This window comes from Brettanomyces bruxellensis, chromosome 4 (assembly GCF_011074885.1).
Source record: "Brettanomyces bruxellensis chromosome 4, complete sequence".
Classification (NCBI taxonomy): Eukaryota; Fungi; Ascomycota; class Pichiomycetes; order Pichiales; family Pichiaceae; genus Brettanomyces; species Brettanomyces bruxellensis.
Genome location: NC_054685.1, coordinates 356,741 through 377,960, shown reverse-complemented (window position 1 = coordinate 377,960; position 21,220 = coordinate 356,741). Strand labels below are relative to the sequence as shown.

The following is a 21,220-nucleotide window of genomic DNA, read 5'->3' as shown; positions in this document are numbered from 1 at the left end:
AAAGGCGGGAATTGTCTTGGTTTTTATTATTTTATTTTTTTATGATGCATCCAGGACCATTTTTGTGATTGCTTCCTCAACTGTACAGGTGTATTGCAGATATCAAAGCAGGTAAGAAGCAATCATATATTCAGTCGAGCATCGAGAAATAAGTATGTCGGATCCAGGAAGAAAATCATTTACGGACAAGGCCACCGAGGCTGTGACTCCAGATTCCCAGAAAAGCGGATTCCAAAAGGCAAAAGAGACTGTTACAAATGAGGCAGACAAGATTGCCGCCAAATTCAACCCCGACAAGAAGAAATCAGGACTGCAGAATTTCGCAGATAACGCTCAAAAGAAGTTAGATGACACAAAGGATCAAATACAGAAGGATAACGACGCTGCCAAGAGCGGCTTTGAGGCTAAGAAGGACGGAATACAGAAAAAAAACGAGGCTGCCAAGAGTGACTTGGAAACCAAGAACCAGGACTGGAAGAAGTCAATCGAAGCTCAGGGAAAGAAGTTTTCAGAAACCGCGGGCGAGTATGTGGAAGCTGGAAAGAAGGCTGTGAATAATGCTTCTGAGTACATACAAGGTGTTGTTGGAGGTGCAAAGAAAGGTGGTGAAAAGGGAGCTGAAGAAGCAGCCAATAAATGAATTTCTTGTAGAAATGGATAATTTGAAGAATAAATGATACTTATGGATTTAATGTAGGTGGGTTGATTTTGTGGTTGATCTTCTACAATTGATTTCTGTAATTGGTTTTTATGATTGATTTCTATAATTGAATTTTATGATTGATTTTTGTTGCTGATTGTGTATTGCTGCTCTTGGAGAGTGTGCGGTGGCTGCTAGGAGTGCAATTTATTCAGGATTCATGCTGTCATGCACATCCGTACATTTGTAAGCATGCGGCGCGCCAGCAAAAATAGGCGATGAATGTGAAGATAGACGTAAAATTCTGCGTATGAACTTTTACTTTCATTTTTACTTATTTTTTTTATTTTTATTTTTTTTTATTTTTACTTATTTTTTTTTTTACTTATTTTTTTTTTTTCCCGCACTGATGAATCGGTGATCTGTACACATTTTGATTTCCCTGTTTGTTTATCCCAATTGCCGTCTTCTTTTTCCTACAGGTTCTTCTTCCGTTTAAAATTTCCTTCCTGTTCTCTGATATTGGACTTTTTTTCGCAGTCTGTTCAAACTGCACGTTTTGCATACAAATACGAATACACTGAAAATTGCTAATCAGTTGAAATGGCTTCGGGAGTAAATACATCCGGAGCTAATGCCCATGAACCCGAAAGCAGTCCACGAAAGACTAGTATATCACTTTCACAAATCATAGATGAGGAAAATTACGACGAGTCGGCGGATCCGGACTACACTTTAAATAAAGATACCATACTTGAGGAAGACGAATACGAAGCTGATGACGATCTTTTGTCAGATATCTCGGAAACTCATATCACGGATGATGACACGTCGACCTTTTCCGAGGGGGATGAGAAGAAAGAAACTTTGGAAGTCCCGGTTTCGAGCACAGAGATGTCCACCAGCCAAAGTAGCCTAGAAATGATTGAAGAAACACATAAAAAGTTCAAGAGATTCATACACGAGCAAGAGATACCGAGAAAGCTTCTGCATGTTTCGATCGGATTCTTCACATTGTATTTGTTTACGCTTGGACACCAGACGGGGGAGATTCTTCTTCCATTGGGAGCTGCTGGTTTGGCCATATTCTCTTTTGACCTCCTTCGTTTCAGGTGGAAAGCTTTTAATAAGGCTTATTGCGCTGTTGTGGGTTTCATGATGAGAGAAGGTGAGGTCAATTCGATCAACGGCGTTATCTGGTATATTCTTGGATGCTATTTCAGCTTGAAGTTTGCCCACAAGGATGTTGCGGTCATGTCAATTCTTCTTTTGAGCTGGTGTGATACTGCTGCATCCACAATTGGTCGCAAATTCGGCTATTTGACACCAAAAATCGCACGTGGCAAATCATTAGCAGGTTCTTTTGGCGCTTTCGTGATGGGCGTTTTTGCGTGCTACTTCTTCTACGGATATCTTGCTCCAAAGTATCCAGAATATTCGCAAGATTTCTTCTGGACTGCAGCCACAAGTTATCTTTCTTTGCATGCTTTGGCGATTCTCTGCGGATTTATTGCTGCACTTAGCGAGGGAATAGACATCATGGAGTTGGATGATAATCTCACCATTCCAGTGTTGTCTAGTTTATTTTTGGATGTCGCTATTAAGATTGCCAGGAAGCCGTTGGGCAATAGTTTATAAGAATTGGAAGAGCTGGCCGGGTAATAATTGTAATAAATGTTAATGTTTTTCCACTTCTTAGTCCATTATTACAGGGTGCTTATATATATATAATAGGCCTAATTCGGCAATATCCGTGCGTACAGTATGCGAGTCCGTACCCTTTTTTTTCTTTTTAGAGCGTAGATTTCTATGATGTTTAAGTCTATATCATTAATTTATATTACTACCCAAGCAAATGTACTGGAAAGAGGGGATGACGAAGGAAAGAAATAATAATAAGATAAAATAAAGCCGAATCAAAATAGCAAGATATAATCAAACAAAAAGCAGAATAGAACCAAAAGCGACAACCGTAAGACGCAAGCTTAGATTATCAGTAAACCAAAACAATTTGCCAACTAAAGCGCTGCTTCTTTCACAGTGAACGAATCACTCCAATCCATAGCATCATCTTCTCTTCATCTTCTCTTCATCTTCCCTTCATCCTCGCTTTTTTTCGTAATTCCAACCCCATAGATCCGCATCAGTCCAGTATGTGCAACCAGGCGAGCCCAATCAGAAGTCGATCTCCTTTCTGGACAAATCCTGAGAAAGCACATCATCCAAGATTCCAGCAGCAGCAGAAACCAAACCAAGGAATGGTCTAGAAGGATCCAACACCTTGGACAAGTACTCTGGGTGGAACTGGGTTCCAACAAAGAATGGGTGGTCCTGAAGCTCGAAAATCTCCATTCTCTCACCGGTCTCGTCTCTTCCCACAAACTTGAGTCCTTTCTCCTCCAGCTCCTCGGACATGGCCGGATTCACCTCGTATCTGTGTCTGTGTCTCTCATCGATAACCTCAGCATCTCCGTACAGCTTTCTGATGACGGAGTCCTCACTTCCAGGCTGGAAAACAGTCTTTCTGGATCCCAATCTCATGGTTCCACCCATGGTCTCCTTGCTTATCTCAGGCATGTACACAACGGCACGGTCAGCCTCGGCCGAATTCTCGTCAAACTCCTGCGATGTGGCACTGGCCTTGCCAAGAACGTTTCTGGCAAACTCAATGACTGCAATCTGCAATCCGAGACAGACTCCCAAAAATGGGACCTTGTTCTCCCTGGCCCACTTGGTGGCAGCAATCATACCTTCGGTACCTCTGTGTCCAAAGCCTCCTGGAACAAGAATACCATCCGCGGTACACACGGCCTGCCAAGCCTTGTGGAAGTTGGCCTTGTTCTTGATCTCGCACTCTGGCTCAAGGTCCGTCGACTCAACCCAGACGATCTCAAGCTTTCTGGAGCAACGCATGGCACTGTGCTCCAAGGACTTGATCACGGAAAGATACGAGTCATGCAAATTCGTGTACTTTCCAACAATCGCGATCGTCACCTTCTTGAAAGACCGGTCCTCCTGCGTCGTAAGGCGGGTCCAATCTTCGAGCAACTTCTCCCCCTTGCTCTTCATCTCATCGCTGATGTTCAACTCCGACAAGTGCAATCTTTCTGCCAAAAAGTCCAACTCCTTCTCCTGCTTCAAGAGCAATGGAACATGGTACGTCGAAGAAACGTTGTGCACTGCCAACACCTGCTCTGGGCCCACGTGGCAGAACATGGCAATCTTGTCGATGGTCTTCTTCACCAACTTCTGCTTGCAACGGCAGGCAATCATGTCTGGGTACAAACCAAGAGATCTAAGCTCTTTGATAGCAGCCTGCGTTGGTTTGGTCTTCTGCTCTCCACTGACAACTGGAACCAGTGAAACATGAATCAATGCGAAGTTCTCACGGCCCACGCGGAACTGGAACTGTCTGAGAGCCTCAACGAATGGGGCAGACTCGATATCACCAACGGTACCTCCCAATTCGATAATACACACGTCTGGCTCGATACCAGAGTTGTCAACCGGGATCTTGGCGACCTTCTCGATCCAGTTCTGAATCGTGTCCGTGATGTGTGGAACGACCTGGACGGTCTTACCAAGATAGTCACCTTTCCTCTCTCTTTTAATCACCGTAGAGTAAATCTTACCGGTAGTGATGTTGTTCTGCCTGTTGAGAGAAATTCCGAGGTATCTCTCGTAGTTTCCCAAGTCCAAATCAACCTCACCACCATCATCTAGCACATAGCACTCTCCGTGCTCCAAAGGAGACATCGTACCAGCATCAATATTCAAGTAAGGATCGATCTTGATAGAAGTAACACGGAGGCCGTATGTCTTCATCAGCATACCGGTAGACGATGCAAGAACACCCTTACCGATACCGGAAATAACACCACCAGAGACGCAAACGTATTTCATTCTGTATGTATTGACACTAGTAAGTAAGTACAGGGGAGTTTTGTTTTACACTTATGTTAATCTAAGCGATAAGAAATGCCCCAAACTCAGCCTGTAGTATATGTGAAGAACGCGTAAAGTTGAAAAATGCGAAAATTTTTTTTGCGATGACGATTGTCAAGAAAACGGTCCAGCTAAAGCAAGATCTAAGTCTCCTTAAAAATAAAGCTAACAAACGTTCGGTTTCACCGTAAAGAAAAGAAAATAAGGCTGAGAGAGGGGAAGAAAGAAGAGAACCAAAAGAAAGGGGGCGAGAGTGCGGGAAGAGCGGAGTGTTACAACGTAGTTCAGGATTTGGTTCCACTCAGCACAATTTCCCCCTATATATATATGAGAGGGTTTTTGAAGAAATTTTACACACGCAAAAAAATATATACATAAAAAAAAAATTTTATCAATAGAAGCTTTTTGGCTTAACAATGCCATTGCTTCATCTCTCTTCAGTTGCTGACAGTATTATATTTCGCAAGACGAACCGTTTTTTTTTTTTTTTTTTTTTTTTTTTTTTTTTTTCTTTATCTTTTAGGGTCAATCCTAAACGCCTAAAAACGCGTCTGGGAGTGGTTACTATATTTTCCAGTCAAATGTGGTGCACGCTTATTACGCTCTTTTCACTTTGGACATTTATGCATTTTATATTAGACATCGTGGCAGTATGCATGCCACTGTATTTAACGTTACAATACACCTGATAGTAATTAATCGATTTTGTTGAAACATCTTGCACTATAATCTCTGCAAACTGTTTTATTTCTACGTGTAAGTCAAAGTACAATGTTTGTACGATAACTGCACCAATTTATAGAGATGGTCCAGAAAGATCCTTATTACATCAAATATTTTCATGCTGCATGCTCTAGAATGACCAGCAAAATAGTAAGTACTGCCTAAAAGAAGCTTTCAACCTCTACTGCGTCTTTTTGATTCATTATGATCCGAATTTGACTCCAGCGATCGTTCCATCGTCATCTTTAAGAACTCTTGCTCTTCCTTCCTTGGCGAGAACAGAAATCACCCGTGTAAGTGTCTCGGTAGCCATGCCAGCAAATTCTTGATCTTGAACTGCTTCACCATTCTGAAGTTCGTATATAGTTAAAACATTTCCGTCTTGTCCTGTTGATACCACCTAAATTACTCAAGCAATGTTAATAAAAAGTTTCGAAAATATTCATATAAGCATCCATTGGTTACTTACCCAGTTCATTAGCATTGTTGCCCAGTCTTCAAGACTATTCCAATATATCAGAATACCTAAACGCTGGTTTTGTTCATTTATCCAACTAGCCTCTTTCTTCTCAATCAAACTCTCGTAGATTGTCATAATGAAATCACCCTTCACTTCACGATTTATCTTTGTGTTTTTGAATACCGATGCTTTTTCACCTTCCGTCCCAGAAGGTTCAGATTCTTCATCCTCATCATCACCGGAAGAGGACCCGGCTTTTACGTTTGTCAATGCTATCCCATTCAAAGAGAGAGCCCATATTCGATAAAATCGACAATATTCTATCACAATCTTCCTCCAAGCCTCGAGTTGTGTGTGATATGTCTGCTGATTAGGCTGCCTTGTGAAAAAAGGCGGAAAGTTATAGAGCTTTGGGAATGAAAAGGCTGTCTTCTTTAATGATGTTTGTTCATCCATAAGTCAATAAATGTCTGTAGTAGTATTACCTATTACTAGTATACTGAGATTTGCAGTACTTGTTGTCTTCGTATGCAAATATAAGTTTCATCAACAATAAGTCTTACAAGACTAATTCATTTCTATTTATTTTTTTTTTATCGCGACTACTTATTTACATAACATGTATAGCACAATCTAATAATCTTCGATTGTATATTATTTAATAGTATGACTTTTCAGCATTAAACAGGTATTATTCACACATTTGCATGCTTCCAAATGTCTGAAATATCCGAAGATACAGCTGACTCGGACAGTTCTAAGAAAAATGTTAGAAAACTTGAAATTGAGCACGCACAAACATACAGAGAATTGGTGAGCACAATTGATAACTTAATACAACAAACAGTGAAAAACAATGGTTTCAATGAAATTGATAAGGATGAAAAGTTTAGAGAAACAATTCAAGAAAACGAGTCTCTTGTTCTAGGTACACTTCATCAGAATTTAATAAATGGTGTATCTACTGATGCAAATTTCAATGACAGGAAGAATTTGGAAAGCATAGCCAGTTTTTTAAGGCAACTAATTAGAATAAGACGTCTGATAATTGAGCAAAGACTAGTGACATCCCCAATCTTAAAGACTACATATACTGAAAGAGATTTTAGGAATACCGATGCTGCTCATGATAATGATCTTTCATCGCTCATAAAAGAAAATGATAAGAACAATATAGAGGCTGCCAAATTGATTCAGCAAAACTTCAAATTGGAAGAAAATTTGGGTCATCTAAGGGAGATATCTGCACCAAAATTGAAACTTCTCAGAGATAAAGTGGCACGTGATCGAAAATTATCTGAGGTGGTTAACAGCATGAAAGGGAAAGAAAAAGATATGCTATCCACACGGGAATATGAAAAGTTGAAAAATAAGTACAAATCCCTGGTGCGTAAGGATAAAATACTTTCACAATTCAATATAAATCTCATTTCGTCATTGTCAAAAGCAGATATGGTAAATGATCAAAGGTTGACGGATATGATCTTATTTTGTGGTGATTATAGTGATTATAGTGCTTTGAGTGACGAAGAAAGCAGCTGATTGCATTACATTTGGCCTATCTTTCTATACAAACATCGTCTTTGCTACGCAAAATTAACTGCCTTTATATGTATTACTATTTTTGTCTATGTTATTTACATGCACTTCCCATCTCCAGTGGAATCTCAATTCTGAACGTTACTGAATATCCGCTTATTGATCACTTCCCAATTTATACAGTCCCAGAAATTCTCCAAATAATCAGCCTTTCCTGTGACTCCGTAATCTTGAATATAGGCAAATTCCCATACATTCACGCATAGAAGGGGTAACGAGTAGTCCTTCGTATGATTTATAACTCCTTCTTTCTTTGAAAGCAACTGCTCATACTCGGAAATATCTATTGCCCCATTGAGATCAATGTTCTGGTTCCTTCCAAAGAAATACGGTGTGCCGTCATTGTTGCACTGAAGTATTTTCAAGGTCTTGTCACTATTTTCCACCAAAAACACCCATCCATTTCCAGTTAACGAATCAGCATTGAAAAGAAACTCATTCTTGAAAGTATCTAGATCGCCATACTGGTCGTTGATTTTCTCAAGCAAATTCGCTTTGATGGGTGTAGTACAAGTTCCCTTTGGCATCAACTGTTGGAAAAAGAGATGATTATTGTGGCATTGAGAAGCATAGTGAAAAACTGAGGCTAGTCGTTGAGTTTTTGCCGTACTGAGTAAAATTGCCAACGGACTTCTTGCTTCAAATTCTGTGTCGACTGTCTTTAGTGTTAAGTTCTTAGTTAAAAAATCTTGATAATCTATCCATCCAATTTTAAACTGTTCCTTAGACATCAACCCAGGGATACCGGCCTTAGCGAATTCTGCCTGAAGGGGGAGTTTGGGGGCCAGATGGATCCCTCTTCTGGCAATTATTTGACCTAAGAGAGCCATGCTTGTGTAATAAATATGTCAGATAATACTTGCTAAGAAAGCAATATGGTATTTTTGCCAAGGTGCAATGCTTGATTTAAATGTATCTGAAAAAATAAATAGACTGGACTGTGTTGTTAGGAACTTCGAAGATTCAGCTGGTCGATCATTCACAAAAAAAAAAAAAAAAGATAGGATTTGTATCTGCGGTGTATTGATGTGCTCAATATAATTGATAAATTGCATAATGGCAAATTTATGTACTCTTGGGAAGAGGAACAATCTGGAATAGTCTTTGCGCTCATGCCTATGTGAGCTAGAGACAACAAATAACGCTGCGATTATTTATTTCAACTTAGACATCTTGCAAGATCAACCTGTTCCAATTGGTTCAAATTTACTTTTTTTTGTGATGTTTAAGCTGCCCTGCTTTCAAATAGCCACTATTTCAAAGCGTTCAATAAGTCATTCCTCTAAGGCAGGAATTTCTGCTTTCCAGAGTGGGCTTTTTCCTCCTTTCAACTACTGTCAGTATCACACACACTCGAAGGTGCATCAAAGGTATAATCCAATGGGCCGGTCGAACGGATACAGAAATGTATATGGAAATAATCCTGGAAATGGTACTTCACAGGCAGAATATCAGGCACAACCGATATTCACAGACAACCCAAATGGAATAATCGGGACTTCTGATCCTGTCACACAGATTCTCAATCAGCCAACTATCGTTATTCAGAGGCAGATTGAATTCATGAACTTGTTTCTTGGGTTTGAGCAAGCAAATAAGTATTCGGTGATGGATTCAATGGGAAATCAGATCGGATGGCTCATTGAGAGAGACTTCGGTATAGGCAAGGCCATAATGCGGCAGGTATATCGTCTTCATCGACCATTTACTGTTGACTTGTTGGATAACAACGGAAACTTGTTGCTGACTATTAGAAGACGCTTTAGTATCATCAACTCGCACATTAAAGCCATTCTTCCTAACGTGAGATCTCCCAACGATCCAGATGGAATTGTTGTTGGCGAATCTGTGCAAAGTTGGCATCTATGGAGGCGTAGGTACAATTTATTCGGACGGGGTACTGGATACGAAAATCCAGTTGGTGCAAACCAGGACGAGGAAAGCTTTATACAGTACGGAAAGATTGACAGTGGCTTTCTAAGCTGGGATTTTCCGGTTTACAACAGAGATAAGGAGGTTGTTGGTGATGTGTCACGGAATTTCGGTGGTCTTTTCAGGGAGATGTTTACCGATACTGGTGTGTACATTGTGAGAATGGATCCAATCAGCTTTCAGGGAATGGAGAACTATTATGGCCAAATATCGAACCGCTCGTTAACGTTAGACCAGAAAGCTGTGATGTTGGCAAATGCTGTTTCAATTGATTTCGACTACTTCAGCCGGCACTCATCTCAAAACTCCAGCTTTTTCATGATTGGTGGAGGCGATGACATCTGAACACATCTGAATATATGCTTTATTGCACATCACATACGTTATAGTATTCCTTATTATGATATTACATCTACCCGTAGTACCACAGAAACGTGTTCAATATGCTGATAATTACTTTGAATATAGAATATCTGCCTCCCTATTTACACTAGATTTTTGTTAAATACATATGACGGGCCAAAAAGATGCTTATGCAGACAAGCCAATGACACCGCATGCTGGTCTGCCACCGGCGTTACCAGTCTGCAAAGAACCAGCATCGCCGCCCTTACCCAAATCGTCAGTTCCAGCATGAACAACGACGGTTCTTCCAATGATGGAGTTCACACCAATAAGCTTAACTAACTTGTCCTTGATGGTGCCCTTAGCAACTCCATTGGCATCCGTCTTGATGTTACCCAAATCACCAACGTGCCTGTTTTCGTCAGTTGGAGCACCATGAGTCTTACCGAATGGGTTGAAGTGAGGACCGGCTGATGTGCAACCGTTGGTGTTGTCACCAAATGTGTGAATGTGGAATCCTCTCAAAGCATTTGGATCGTTACCCTCGATGTTGTAGTTAATGGTTGTTGGCTCACTCTCTGAGGTTTGCTCAAAGGTAACAACACCTTTGACTGTAGAGTCTCCTCTGACAACTGCAACTGCTTTAACCATTTCTTTGTGTTTGTATGTTTTTATAGTTTTGTAGTAAACCAATCACTATCGACAATTTACTATACTGACTGAGTCTAAAGTAAATAATCACTCAGAACACACACAGTTTCCCACATTTAATTCAGGATTGCGGCCCCCTTTTTATACGCTGCTAGTTCCCAATTATTTTGCCTCAATTGCATTCATTTTCCTTTTCGAATTGCGACTCAAATAAACTTTTCTTTTTTTTTCTTTCCATGCTTTTCCAAACACGGAGAATATGATTCTTCTATAAATTTATCCCCTTTGTTTCGCAAGATCTGTTGGCTATTATTTTTGAACCCCTCAGTCAGCCAGCCGCTTTGAGTCCAGTACTGTTCCCCTTGCTTACTAATTTTTTGTCTCTATCGTTCCCCTCAGCTTATTGTCCAGGCAAATGTCTGATGGTGTACGGACGTGCCATTAGCTACATGCACTGGTGTCATTGCTTTGAAATAAGCGTTAAACCAAAAGGTATAACTGAAAGATATAAAACGTTACCAAAGGTAGAGATAAAAAGATATTATGAATAGAGACAAAAATAAAAATCAGCATATTATTGGAAATGGCATCCCTTTATAGTTTTCGACAACCATGAAATGCATCTTCTGGGAACCATCATAGTACCAAAAAAGAAGCATAATTTGCTCAAACATAATGGTTGTACCAAATATTTGGCGACGCGTCTGCTCAAGACTGTTTGTGCCATCAAATTTTTCGGTACCATTGATCAAGGCAGTGCCGACCTTAAGTGGTACATAAAATGGAGATTATCTCCGAAATCCCCATACATGAAAACGAAGTCTGATATCAGATGGACAAAAATTTAATATATCAAGCTAACGGATAGTAAGTATGATCTTTATGATGAAGGACTCATGAGTAGGCGTAATGTTTGTCCCTTTATTCCTTATTACGTTATTTGCAATATTGCAAATTATTACAGCTTCCGTCACAGAGGTTGATGATACTAATTTTGAAAATCAGGTCTTCGGCAATCCTGGAACATACTCATTGGTCTATTTCAATTCACCTTATTGTTCTTACTGTCGCCAGTTTGATCCGGAATTTGAGCCACTAGGTGATCTTTACAGAGGAACTAGGTTAAATGTATTTAAGATAGATGGTTTACATAATAAAAGAATTAGAGCAAAATACAAACTTATTGGATTTCCAGTGGTGAAACTCTTTTCATCAGATGGTACGCAGGTTGGGTTTTACAATGGAAAAAGACGGACACCAGAGATTATGGACTATATATTCGAAGCTACAGGTGCCGTCGCAAATAAACTACCAAGCTATGTCAACCGCCTTGATAACTATGAAGGGAATACGGAGGATATGAAATTGAATATTTTCAATCGTCAAGATCGTGATATTTTTGTGGCATTCTTCCAGCCGTGGGATAAGAAACTTGGAAACCCGTACAACTCATATTTTGAACGTCTTGCCAAATATTACGGTGAGAAAGAACATGAGCCGAGAACAGAATTCTATGGTATCGATGTGACGGATAGTAAATCCACTGAATTGATGAGTAAGTTTGAAGTTGGGCAGTTTCCTGTGATTTTTTATCTTCCTAAGGGACGCTCGGCAGATGAAAAATACACGGTTTATAAACTTCCGGAAAATCCTGACTCAAAAATGATCATTGATATACTTTCAGGTAAAGATATTGGTCAGAAGCCTGTCAATTTGGAGGAAATGGAGCGTAACATTGCCAAGGTAATCCAGAAACTTCAAATTGAGGATATAACCGAGGAGGAAGAAGATGATGATGATGATGATGATTATGCTGTGTATAGAGATTTATAATTCCTCTCCAAGAGTTTGTACTCTTAAAATTCAATCTATAACATTCTAAAAGGATTTGATTTAGTGGGGCTGGAGAAACGGTAATTATATATATCGGGGACTGGCTTTTGCATTAATCTGCAAGAAGCCAGGTGAAAAATTATGACCCTGTGTCGTAAAAAATATGGCAGGAAAAAAACAATTCAAAGAATTTATAAGATCAACACACGCCAAGCTTTTTGTTGAAACTGACACCATTCACATATATAGCAAATAACATAGAGAGGTTTCAAAGTGCATTTGAGCCATAAGAATTGTGCCGAATTTAAATTGCCGTCTGTTGATACGCTCCACTCAAAGCAAGAAGATAACACATACACATCATGCTAAATTTATTTAGAATGGCTGGAGATCTGAGCCATTTGGTTTCCATCTTAATTCTTATACATTCAATCCAGAAGAAGAAGAGTGCCAAGGGCATATCCTTGAAAACACAGGTGCTATACGTCATTGTTTTTGTGACAAGATACTTGGATTTATTTACCACATTCATCTCAGTATACAACACACTTATGAAGATATTCTTTATCGCCTCTTCCATATACGCGGTTTATCTTCTCAAAAAGTACTCCAGCGAGATAAAAGAGAATGCGGACATATTTCCTGTTCAGTATCTATTACTGGGTGCAGCTGTGTGTGCTCTTCTTTTCCACTACAGCTTTTCCCCAATTGAGTTACTCTGGAGCTATAGTTTATGGCTTGAATCTGTGGCTATTTTGCCCCAATTGTTTCTTCTAGAATCAAAAGGTGAGGCCGAGCTTTTGACAATTCACTACATTTTTGCTTTGGGACTCTATAGAGCATTGTATATTCCAAACTGGTTCTACAGATATTTCACCGAGGGTCGTCTTGACAAACTTTCCATTGTGACTGGTATCATACAAACTTTGGTCTACTCTGATTTCTTTTACGTTTACTACAAGAAGGTTATCAAAAATAGTGTCTTTAGCCTTCCTCAATGAAGAGCCTACACTTGCTACCTGCTGTTTGATCGAAACTGTTCAGACATATATAAATCCGATACTATGTAATATATGAAATACTTTTTTTCTCCATTGCAACTGAACTGTAGCTACTTCTGAAACTTGTTATCGCCTCAATCTCTCTTTAATGGATAGTACTCTGTCTTAACGCCATCTTTTGTAACCACAAGAATCTGAAGACCATCACCAACTTCTATATGTCTTTCAGTTGCTGAAGTGAAGGCATCTCTAACCAATTGAATCACCTCATCTAACTTAAGATATTTTATGGGTCTCTGCTTTGTTCCGTTGCTCTCTGGATCCATCTGATTCTTGAAATTCACCTGATTATCAAGAAAAGGCATAATCAATGAGGCAGCAGCTCCACCTGCCCTACATTGCTCTCTTTCATATGATCCAACTGGGTCAAACGAGTATATTGCACCTTTTCCCTCTTTGTCAAGACCAGCCAATATTGTAGACACATAGTATGGAAACATTCTCTTTCCATAAAGCAAATGTTGAATTAATCTGGCGGCACTATCGACGGACATATCCTTGTTGTTGTCAAAATGATACCATTTAAGCTGATTCTGAAACACCTTCACCAATTGAACACCATCTGCGGAAAATCCATTCGCTGATAAAAGTAGATTATCGCCAACATTGTGCACTTTCGGCTCGTATCTGGAATCAATACTGTATCCAACCGTCTGTCTTGTATCTCCGGCTAAAACAGCAAAATCCTCTCCGGCAATTCCCAAGATGGTACCACCATTATCTAAATTGATTATGGCATGTGGTTAGTAGCTGAAATATATAAATTACTGTGTGACTTCTGTAATTTCTGACATTTGTATACTTACCCTGATATGGATTGAATCTGTGCTCTATAGGCTCTTGCTGAACATCAGTCGAATACTCAGTATTCAAAAGTGTACTTTGTTGCATGCTTGTGTTATTGAATTTATGTATTGCTCTAGTAAAAACAGGGTAATAATAATTCATTAACCTATGTTGCTGATATATGCCATTTACCAAGATGTTTTCATCGCTGTCTTTCTTCCTTTCTTTGCCTTCCGGACACATCAAAGAAATCTTTCGCGAAGAGTATACAATTTTAGTTACTGTTTTTTTTATTTTTTATTTTACGCTCTCGCTTGATTTTTTTTTTTTTTTGGGACATAGCTATTCCCGTCCCTTAAGTACCAATATATGTACACATTCTGCTTCTACGTACTCCACAACATAAACACATGTCATCGCATGCACAGTTTAAAATCGCATCTATAGAAAAAGTACACTTAGAAAGTCAACCATCTCACAACTCAGCTGTTGGTGCTGAAAACACCCTTTGTTCTGCACCAACAATCATCGATCTCATTTTCCACCTGAATGTAACATTTTTCAATCACATCTGACGAAGCAAATATCTTATTAATCTTTTCTCTGATTAATGTTGAGTTTTCTGTGCGATAATACACAACGTGTAAGTAGCCTATCAAACGAGAAGATGAATCATTCTTGGGCCAAAATCTTGGCGTAGCGTAATTTTTCACTCCTTGAATTTGTCTAACCTGTCCTAATAAATTCTTTAATTCAGTAGCGTACGTTTCGTTTAAGGAGAGTAAAAGATTTGATGACGACGATTTTAAAAGGGGAATCGCCGAGATTAATATCAAAGCGCCAATCAAAATTGATGTCAATGGATCAATAAGCTTCCAGCCAAAGTACTTAACAAGAAGAGTGGAAACAACAACACCAACTGAGCCTAATGTATCTGCCATAATGTGCAAAAATATTCCATGCATATTATCATTTTCATATTTTATATTTTCCTCTATTTCTGCCTCGCGAGACGAATTCTGGTCATGCTCCTGTTCTTTTTCATAATTATGTTCACCTATATGCTCATGATCTTGTTCATGATTATTTTCTTGTAAATTCACATTTTCCCCATTATTTGTGTGCTCAGCATACGTATGATGATGATGATGGTGGTGGTGGTGGTGAGCATGACCATGGGAATGACCATGTGCATGGTCGTGATCATGACCAACTGCAAATATGCCAACAATATTTACAAGCAAACCTAAAATACTGACAATTAGCAACTCTGTCGTATTTTCTAAAGCAATTGGATTAATGAGTCGCTGAATAGCTTGTGAAAATATGCCAAAAACAATCCCAAGTAATAAAGAACCATTTGTAAAGCCGGCCAGAGTCTCAATTCTTGCCAACCCAAACGGATATGACAAGCTCGGATTCTGAATGTTGTGTTTTGCAATCACCGAAGCCAAGAGGCCAAGAAACAATGATGTGCAATCCAAGAACATGTGCAAAGAATCACTAAGTAAGCTTAATGACTTAGATCTAAAAGAATATAGTATCTGAACGAACATGAACGAAAGATTAAGTAGAAGAAAATTGAAGATCGACCTTGAATCTTCATTACGAATCAGTTGAACCAGCATTGAAGTAAATGAGATCTTTCGACTATTTTTACTTTCATCATCTGGCAGCTCCTTGTCCTTGATATCTGAATCTTGTTGTGAGGTTTTAGGAACTCGAATGGTGAATATGAGAATAAAATTTGATAGAAAGTCTGAGACAGAATCCTTAATCATTGCCATTTGTAATGAATTGTAATCATCCAAGCTTGATCGATTTACATTTATCGTCAATGCGTGGACACATGCCATAATAATATTTAAGCCCACGAGTGCCACTTTGTAATTTTCCTTAGTGACATACCTATGAAATAGTTTGCAAGCATTTCCCTTCTTGCCAATATTCTCGTAGTCTATTTGGCTCATTAGTAAGATGAAAAGAGAGCCCATTGCAACAAAAAGCATTTTAAAGTTGACATTCCTAATATAAAGGCCTAATAGTACCAGTAATGAAATTATGGAGGAGACCAATGAACTCCTAATCTGTATAAGTGGAATCATGTTCTCACGGAAATTCTTGTTTGTGCTAGAATTCAAAAAGAGAGCATGAGGAATAAGTAATAAGGCATATCCTAATAGCGATGAATTGGCCATGCCGTTGCCTTGCCATGATGAATATATATAGTCATAAATAAAGCAAGCAGTGTGTACAATTATTGGTTGGTACCTTCGAAATGCTACCCCGGCAATTGATTGCGTCATAGAGTATTCTTGCTCTAATTTCAAAGATCGGTATGTCGATCTTGGTGCTCTATTTATAAGTATTGCAATCATAACCAATGTTGATGTCCGCACAGGGAGTAAGAGTTGGTTCGCCAGAAATATCATGGCTATTGGTATAAGAAGAAGGCAAATAAATCGAATCGGCTGCAGTACTATGCGAAGAATAGTAATATCTCTTGTGTTGCTATCAGTTGAATCTTCCTCCTCTTCAACCGGTGATGATATCAATTGATGTTGCTCATATGAACCAATCTTTTTAAACGCTGCCGTTATCAACAGTGTAATAGATGAAAAGAAAATGCTTTGCACAAGCAAAGGCGGCACTCTCTCCGTTAATTTTGAAGATTTATCGAACAGTTGACTCCATGGGTTAAGAGACTCCTGTAAATATAACAACGAGATGGTTAGGCCTGGGAGACAAAGAAGCACCGGGGATAGATCCACAAATGCTTGGAGTCCCATAATTGGCGAATTTCCAATGTTGTATTCTTGATGTGTTCAGTTTAACAAGAAGATGTGATTCAAAATGATACTCCGACAAGAAAGAATGCTCAGTAGCGAAATCATTGAAGCTGTACATTAGACTGTGTTGAAGAAAAAGGTACGAGATGAATAAATAAATAAATAAATAAATTCGGGGGAGGGGAAAAAAAAAGCCCTTGAACGGGCATCGTGCAACGGAGAAACTATAATGGTTGTGCAGCAAAAAAGTCCACCTGGCATTTTACGTTCAATCAGTTTAACCAAGCTATTCAGTAAATAAAGAAATAACCAGTGTTGAAAACATTTTCAATAATTAGACTTAATTCATAATATTATTGCCCAATATATGTATGCTTTTATATATATGTATTTTTCCAAGCAGAATAGAAAATGACCATACTGTACTGATGCCCTAACAATCTGAACGATTTAAAAATATTTCACTCTTGATGTTCACTGCATATATCCTGATGCAGGATCTATCCAAATTAGGAAGTCAAAATTAATGTGCGGTTTTCAACTGGAAGTATTTAATACTTTAATTCAATTACCATATAATAGTTGCTAGATGCACTATCAATTTGCTTTTCTCACTAGTGCATGCTTAAAAATGTGTCTTTCTATTTCGATCGTTGGGAATTGGATTTGGCGCCTAAATTATATTTCTGGTCAGCCAAGTCAAAGAAAAGGATTTAAAATAGCGCTAAATCTCTAACAAGACAAAATGTTTGCATTAATCATCACCGTACTACGGTTTCTTGTATTAATCTACAAAACAATTATATTTCGCAAAGCGAATCAGTGAATTTACTACAAATAAATAGTGATAATACGATGAACCAAGAGATTTATTCTTCCTCCCAAGAAAACAAGCTACCAAGGACTGAGACAGATCCATTCGCAGGCTACCGGAAAGGAGATGCATGGTGTAAAGAATATGAAATGGATAACAAAATGTTCGTTAAGGAAACAACGTGCCAGTATAATGGTGACGATGGCACTGAATGCAATGATCCTGATTCTCAGAAAGCAAATATGATTGGGGAAAGCACTTGGTTGAGCGACTCAAATCCCTTCAAAAAATGCAACTTTAAATCAATTGATGATAATTCTACTTTCAAGAGTCAGAGAGGTGATTCATCTTCAGCAATGTATGAAACTCCGGCTACCACCATTGGTAGCAGTACGACTGGTACACAGTATCCAATCAAACAAGATTACGGATTTGGCGCTAACAAGAGTTTCAAAGATTCAAATACGCATCTTCTCAGCAAAATAAGAATTCAGCAGCTTTGTGAAGGCAATGGAGGAACTGGAACTGAAGATTCATATAATTTCAACGAGACAGATATTCAATGTTGTCAATTGATGGCGCAAAATCAGCAACGCATTAATACTATGGATGAACGTGGATCTCTTGATCTCGAGCTTGGAACCTTCAGTGGCGTTAGTTCCAATCTCTCTCTGGATTTCCAGCAGTTGGGCTATCAATACACATACACCCCTTATCGTCCTTACACATTTATTGCTCCACCACAACGTTGGCAACCAGAGAATAAACCGGAAATTGTTTCCAGTCTCCCAAATATGGATGATTGTACGGAACCTCCAGTATCAAGTAACGAAAATTTATGTTCCAACAAGTCCTGGGTAACAGCACGTTCGATTTATACCAATGAACCTTATGTCAGAGATCTTTGCAACAAGCTACGGAGTAATAAGAGATTGGAGAAAGCAACACCAAAGGCGGTTTTCAACAAGCCTGTTCCGCATTGTAAAGTGACCAAACCTTCAGACGTGTCTCATCAAAGTGGCGATGATAAGCAGAAGAAGGTTTCAAAGAGATTTTCATGGTTGCATTTTTCAAGACATCATTGCGATATTAAGGCTTCACCTCCAAAGCAGGTGCAATTCTCTACTAAGAAAAGAATATTAAGCTTCAAAAAACTGGAAGACTGGAAAATATTTCAAGGCAATGCCGTTCAAAGCAATGAAAATCCAGTACCGTTAGATTCCGCATTAACCTCATTTGATGTTACAGCAGGTCGGAACTGTAGCACCAAAAAGGAAAGCAAGTCTAACCAGAACAGCTCCCATCCTTTCAAAGCAATATTTTCCAAGTTTGGAGTACTCTTGCAAAAGAAAAATAAGAAGCCAAAGGATTCAACAAAACGACACTACCAAAAACTTAGACTATTCATTCACAAATTCTCCTGGCTAAAGAATTGCGAAGAAAGCCTAGCAAAAGAAGAGTCGAAGAAGCAAGTGATTCCTTCAGCTTCCATACAAGCAAATATTCGTGGTTGTTTAAAAGTGGCGATCAACCCAAACGAAAAGCAAGAGTTGGTTCGAGTTAATTGTTGTGATCAGGTGGATGCACATGAAAAATCACAATTTGAAGCTTTGTATAAAAAAATACAGCAGCAAACAGAGTATTCTCCTCAAAAATACAGACTGCAACAGGCGATGGCATATTACGATCGTGTAAAACTGGAAACGTCAAAGGTACGATCGGCAGTTTCATAGCATAAATATAATCTGGTTCCTCCCTGTATATACCGTACAATCAATAATAGCGCATAAAGTTGTCCACAAATGTAGTATTGATGATTAAATAAAGATACCATTAATCCGGTAATGTCCAAATTGGAACTCTAACTCTATAAGTGTCATTAATCTGGAGAGTAAATATGCAACATCTTGATATACGGCAAGCTTCTTTTATGCATCTTTAACGCTGTTCTTACAGACATCGCCCCAAATTTTGATGCCTTCTTTAATCTTATCTGGGGACAGAAAGCTAAGTGAAAGACGGACACAATGCTTTCCCCATCCCTGAGGATCACCGGTAACTTCAAAATTATCGCCAGTTGCCAAAACAACACCTCGCTTGAGACACTCAGCAGCAATTTCCTTAAGATCGTATCTTTCTGGCAACTCCACCCAGCCAAAATAGCCTCCTTCAAAAGCGGATGCTTTAGTGCCATCAGGAAGATATTTTTTGATGCTTTGCTTCAGTACTTTTGCCCTCTCTGAGTACACCTTATTCAAACCCGCAATGACTTTGTCGACAACCCCCGTTTTCAACAAATCACCAATGATAACGGTATTCAACTGAGAAGGAGTGCCTCCCGATTTATTGGCACCTCCCTGCGAAAGGAGATATGCAAGCTTTGGTGTTGATGATTCTTGATATCCCGCACGAAGTCCAGGACCCAAAAGTTTTGAAAACGTGGCATTAGAAATTACATTTCCGTATTCCTCGCCTTCAGGAAGTGTCTCTCTGTCCAAATACACCATCCTCTTGCTGTGCTTGAGGTTTGCACCTTCCCTGTAATCAAGCAAATCGTAAACATCATCACAGACAATTAGCATGTCGTGCTTTCTGGCCAATTTTATAAGGGCCAATTTGGTCTCATCGGTCAGTGAACTTCCCTTGGGATTTGAAAAGGAGGGAACAACGTACAAAACATACCTGAAGATTTTCTTTAATGGTCTGCTCGGGTCATATATCTGAGGTATATCTTCCTTGCAAATGATTGCTTTTGGTTTCGGCAAAAGAGAGTCATAATAGTTGAGTCTCTCCCCAAATTTTTTAACATCAACTTGGCCGTCTGCCTGTTCCACCACTGCACTCAACTTTCCGCCAAAGCCAGCATCAATAAAGACTGAATTAATCAAGAAATACGTAGGACTAATAAAAAAAGCTCTTCTAGTCAAGCCATGATGAGGGCTGGTTAATTGCAAGAGGAGATTCATCAATCCAGCAGATGCCCCAGATGTCAAATTAATGCAGTCTGGGTTGCTTGGCCTAACCACATTGAAGTTTTTATCGTTCCATTTTGCTATCAATTTACGCACCTCTAAATTTCCTGGATCTGTTCCATAATCGAGCGGATGTCTATTCACAAAATCATCATACGTATCCATGGTCTTATTGAACCTCTTCATAATTCTTATTGTAGCCTCCATAATCTCCTTTGTCGGGAGTATGCTAACTGTAGGGTGCCCTTTAAAGAAATTAAACGGGGCGATTGTTTCGTGACTCATCTTGTTTTCAAAGTGTCCAACTGTATGTGTAGTATTGGGGTCTAAATATGGGTAATTCGAGTGGTTTAACAGCAATTGTAGAAGACAGACTGTGGAATTTAGCATAAAAGTTATCATGAATAAGAGGATCTGATGTAGTATTTTTTGGGGTCTTACTTAAATCTCTCACACCCTCCACTCGCTTTTTTTTACACCTCCTATTTTTCACATCTGTTTATCTGATGTTTATCCTTTATTTTTTTTCACTTTTTGTTGTTTCTGCCGGGGATTGTTTGAATCTAAGTACATCTTGCTCTTTGTTCTGTTGACGTAATGTAGCTTTGTTTTATCGGAAAGACAAGTATGAATAATGTACGTCGGAAATTTTACGATTTTAAGAAATATG

The 21,220-nt window shown here is 39.0% G+C and overlaps 14 protein-coding genes across 14 annotated transcripts; 7 read left to right on the top strand and 7 right to left on the bottom strand.

Annotated features, from left to right (window-relative positions):
- Positions 1–154: 154 nt before the first annotated feature.
- On the top strand, positions 155–640 carry BRETT_001723 (uncharacterized protein; the record flags this gene model as incomplete). The annotated part of the gene is made up of 1 exon (XM_041280266.1): positions 155–640. One exon carries the CDS (start codon positions 155–157, stop codon positions 638–640), a length of 486 nt encoding a protein of 161 aa, XP_041135149.1.
- Positions 641–1,243: 603 nt separating this feature from the next.
- On the top strand, positions 1,244–2,278 carry BRETT_001722 (uncharacterized protein; the record flags this gene model as incomplete). Its single annotated transcript, XM_041280265.1, has 1 exon — positions 1,244–2,278. One exon carries the CDS (start codon positions 1,244–1,246, stop codon positions 2,276–2,278), a length of 1,035 nt encoding a protein of 344 aa, XP_041135148.1.
- A 537-nt stretch (positions 2,279–2,815) lies between these two features.
- Positions 2,816–4,543, bottom strand: URA7 (CTP synthase ura7; the record flags this gene model as incomplete). The annotated part of the gene is made up of 1 exon (XM_041280264.1): positions 2,816–4,543. One exon carries the CDS (start codon positions 4,541–4,543, stop codon positions 2,816–2,818), a length of 1,728 nt encoding a protein of 575 aa, XP_041135147.1.
- Positions 4,544–5,510: 967 nt separating this feature from the next.
- On the bottom strand, positions 5,511–6,224 carry BRETT_001720 (uncharacterized protein; the record flags this gene model as incomplete). The annotated part of the gene is made up of 2 exons (XM_041280263.1): positions 5,511–5,708; positions 5,778–6,224. The coding sequence occupies 2 exons, from the start codon at positions 6,222–6,224 to the stop codon at positions 5,511–5,513; spliced, it is 645 nt and encodes a 214-aa protein (XP_041135146.1).
- A 261-nt stretch (positions 6,225–6,485) lies between these two features.
- On the top strand, positions 6,486–7,310 carry BRETT_001719 (uncharacterized protein; the record flags this gene model as incomplete). Its single annotated transcript, XM_041280262.1, has 1 exon — positions 6,486–7,310. The coding sequence occupies one exon, from the start codon at positions 6,486–6,488 to the stop codon at positions 7,308–7,310; it is 825 nt and encodes a 274-aa protein (XP_041135145.1).
- Positions 7,311–7,435: 125 nt separating this feature from the next.
- On the bottom strand, positions 7,436–8,197 carry BRETT_001718 (uncharacterized protein; the record flags this gene model as incomplete). The annotated part of the gene is made up of 1 exon (XM_041280261.1): positions 7,436–8,197. One exon carries the CDS (start codon positions 8,195–8,197, stop codon positions 7,436–7,438), a length of 762 nt encoding a protein of 253 aa, XP_041135144.1.
- A 550-nt stretch (positions 8,198–8,747) lies between these two features.
- BRETT_001717 (uncharacterized protein) lies at positions 8,748–9,644 on the top strand (the record flags this gene model as incomplete). Its single annotated transcript, XM_041280260.1, has 1 exon — positions 8,748–9,644. One exon carries the CDS (start codon positions 8,748–8,750, stop codon positions 9,642–9,644), a length of 897 nt encoding a protein of 298 aa, XP_041135143.1.
- Positions 9,645–9,830: 186 nt separating this feature from the next.
- Positions 9,831–10,295, bottom strand: SOD1 (Superoxide dismutase [Cu-Zn]; the record flags this gene model as incomplete). The annotated part of the gene is made up of 1 exon (XM_041280259.1): positions 9,831–10,295. The coding sequence occupies one exon, from the start codon at positions 10,293–10,295 to the stop codon at positions 9,831–9,833; it is 465 nt and encodes a 154-aa protein (XP_041135142.1).
- A 909-nt stretch (positions 10,296–11,204) lies between these two features.
- Positions 11,205–12,128, top strand: BRETT_001715 (uncharacterized protein; the record flags this gene model as incomplete). Its single annotated transcript, XM_041280258.1, has 1 exon — positions 11,205–12,128. The coding sequence occupies one exon, from the start codon at positions 11,205–11,207 to the stop codon at positions 12,126–12,128; it is 924 nt and encodes a 307-aa protein (XP_041135141.1).
- Positions 12,129–12,508: 380 nt separating this feature from the next.
- Positions 12,509–13,129, top strand: BRETT_001714 (uncharacterized protein; the record flags this gene model as incomplete). Its single annotated transcript, XM_041280257.1, has 1 exon — positions 12,509–13,129. One exon carries the CDS (start codon positions 12,509–12,511, stop codon positions 13,127–13,129), a length of 621 nt encoding a protein of 206 aa, XP_041135140.1.
- A 134-nt stretch (positions 13,130–13,263) lies between these two features.
- Positions 13,264–14,080, bottom strand: PRE7 (Proteasome subunit beta type-6; the record flags this gene model as incomplete). Its single annotated transcript, XM_041280256.1, has 2 exons — positions 13,264–13,910; positions 13,996–14,080. The coding sequence occupies 2 exons, from the start codon at positions 14,078–14,080 to the stop codon at positions 13,264–13,266; spliced, it is 732 nt and encodes a 243-aa protein (XP_041135139.1).
- Positions 14,081–14,457: 377 nt separating this feature from the next.
- Positions 14,458–16,764, bottom strand: BRETT_001712 (uncharacterized protein; the record flags this gene model as incomplete). Its single annotated transcript, XM_041280255.1, has 1 exon — positions 14,458–16,764. The coding sequence occupies one exon, from the start codon at positions 16,762–16,764 to the stop codon at positions 14,458–14,460; it is 2,307 nt and encodes a 768-aa protein (XP_041135138.1).
- Positions 16,765–17,619: 855 nt separating this feature from the next.
- On the top strand, positions 17,620–19,311 carry BRETT_001711 (uncharacterized protein; the record flags this gene model as incomplete). The annotated part of the gene is made up of 1 exon (XM_041280254.1): positions 17,620–19,311. One exon carries the CDS (start codon positions 17,620–17,622, stop codon positions 19,309–19,311), a length of 1,692 nt encoding a protein of 563 aa, XP_041135137.1.
- Positions 19,312–19,506: 195 nt separating this feature from the next.
- Positions 19,507–20,835, bottom strand: BRETT_001710 (uncharacterized protein; the record flags this gene model as incomplete). The annotated part of the gene is made up of 1 exon (XM_041280253.1): positions 19,507–20,835. The coding sequence occupies one exon, from the start codon at positions 20,833–20,835 to the stop codon at positions 19,507–19,509; it is 1,329 nt and encodes a 442-aa protein (XP_041135136.1).
- Positions 20,836–21,220: the final 385 nt, after the last annotated feature.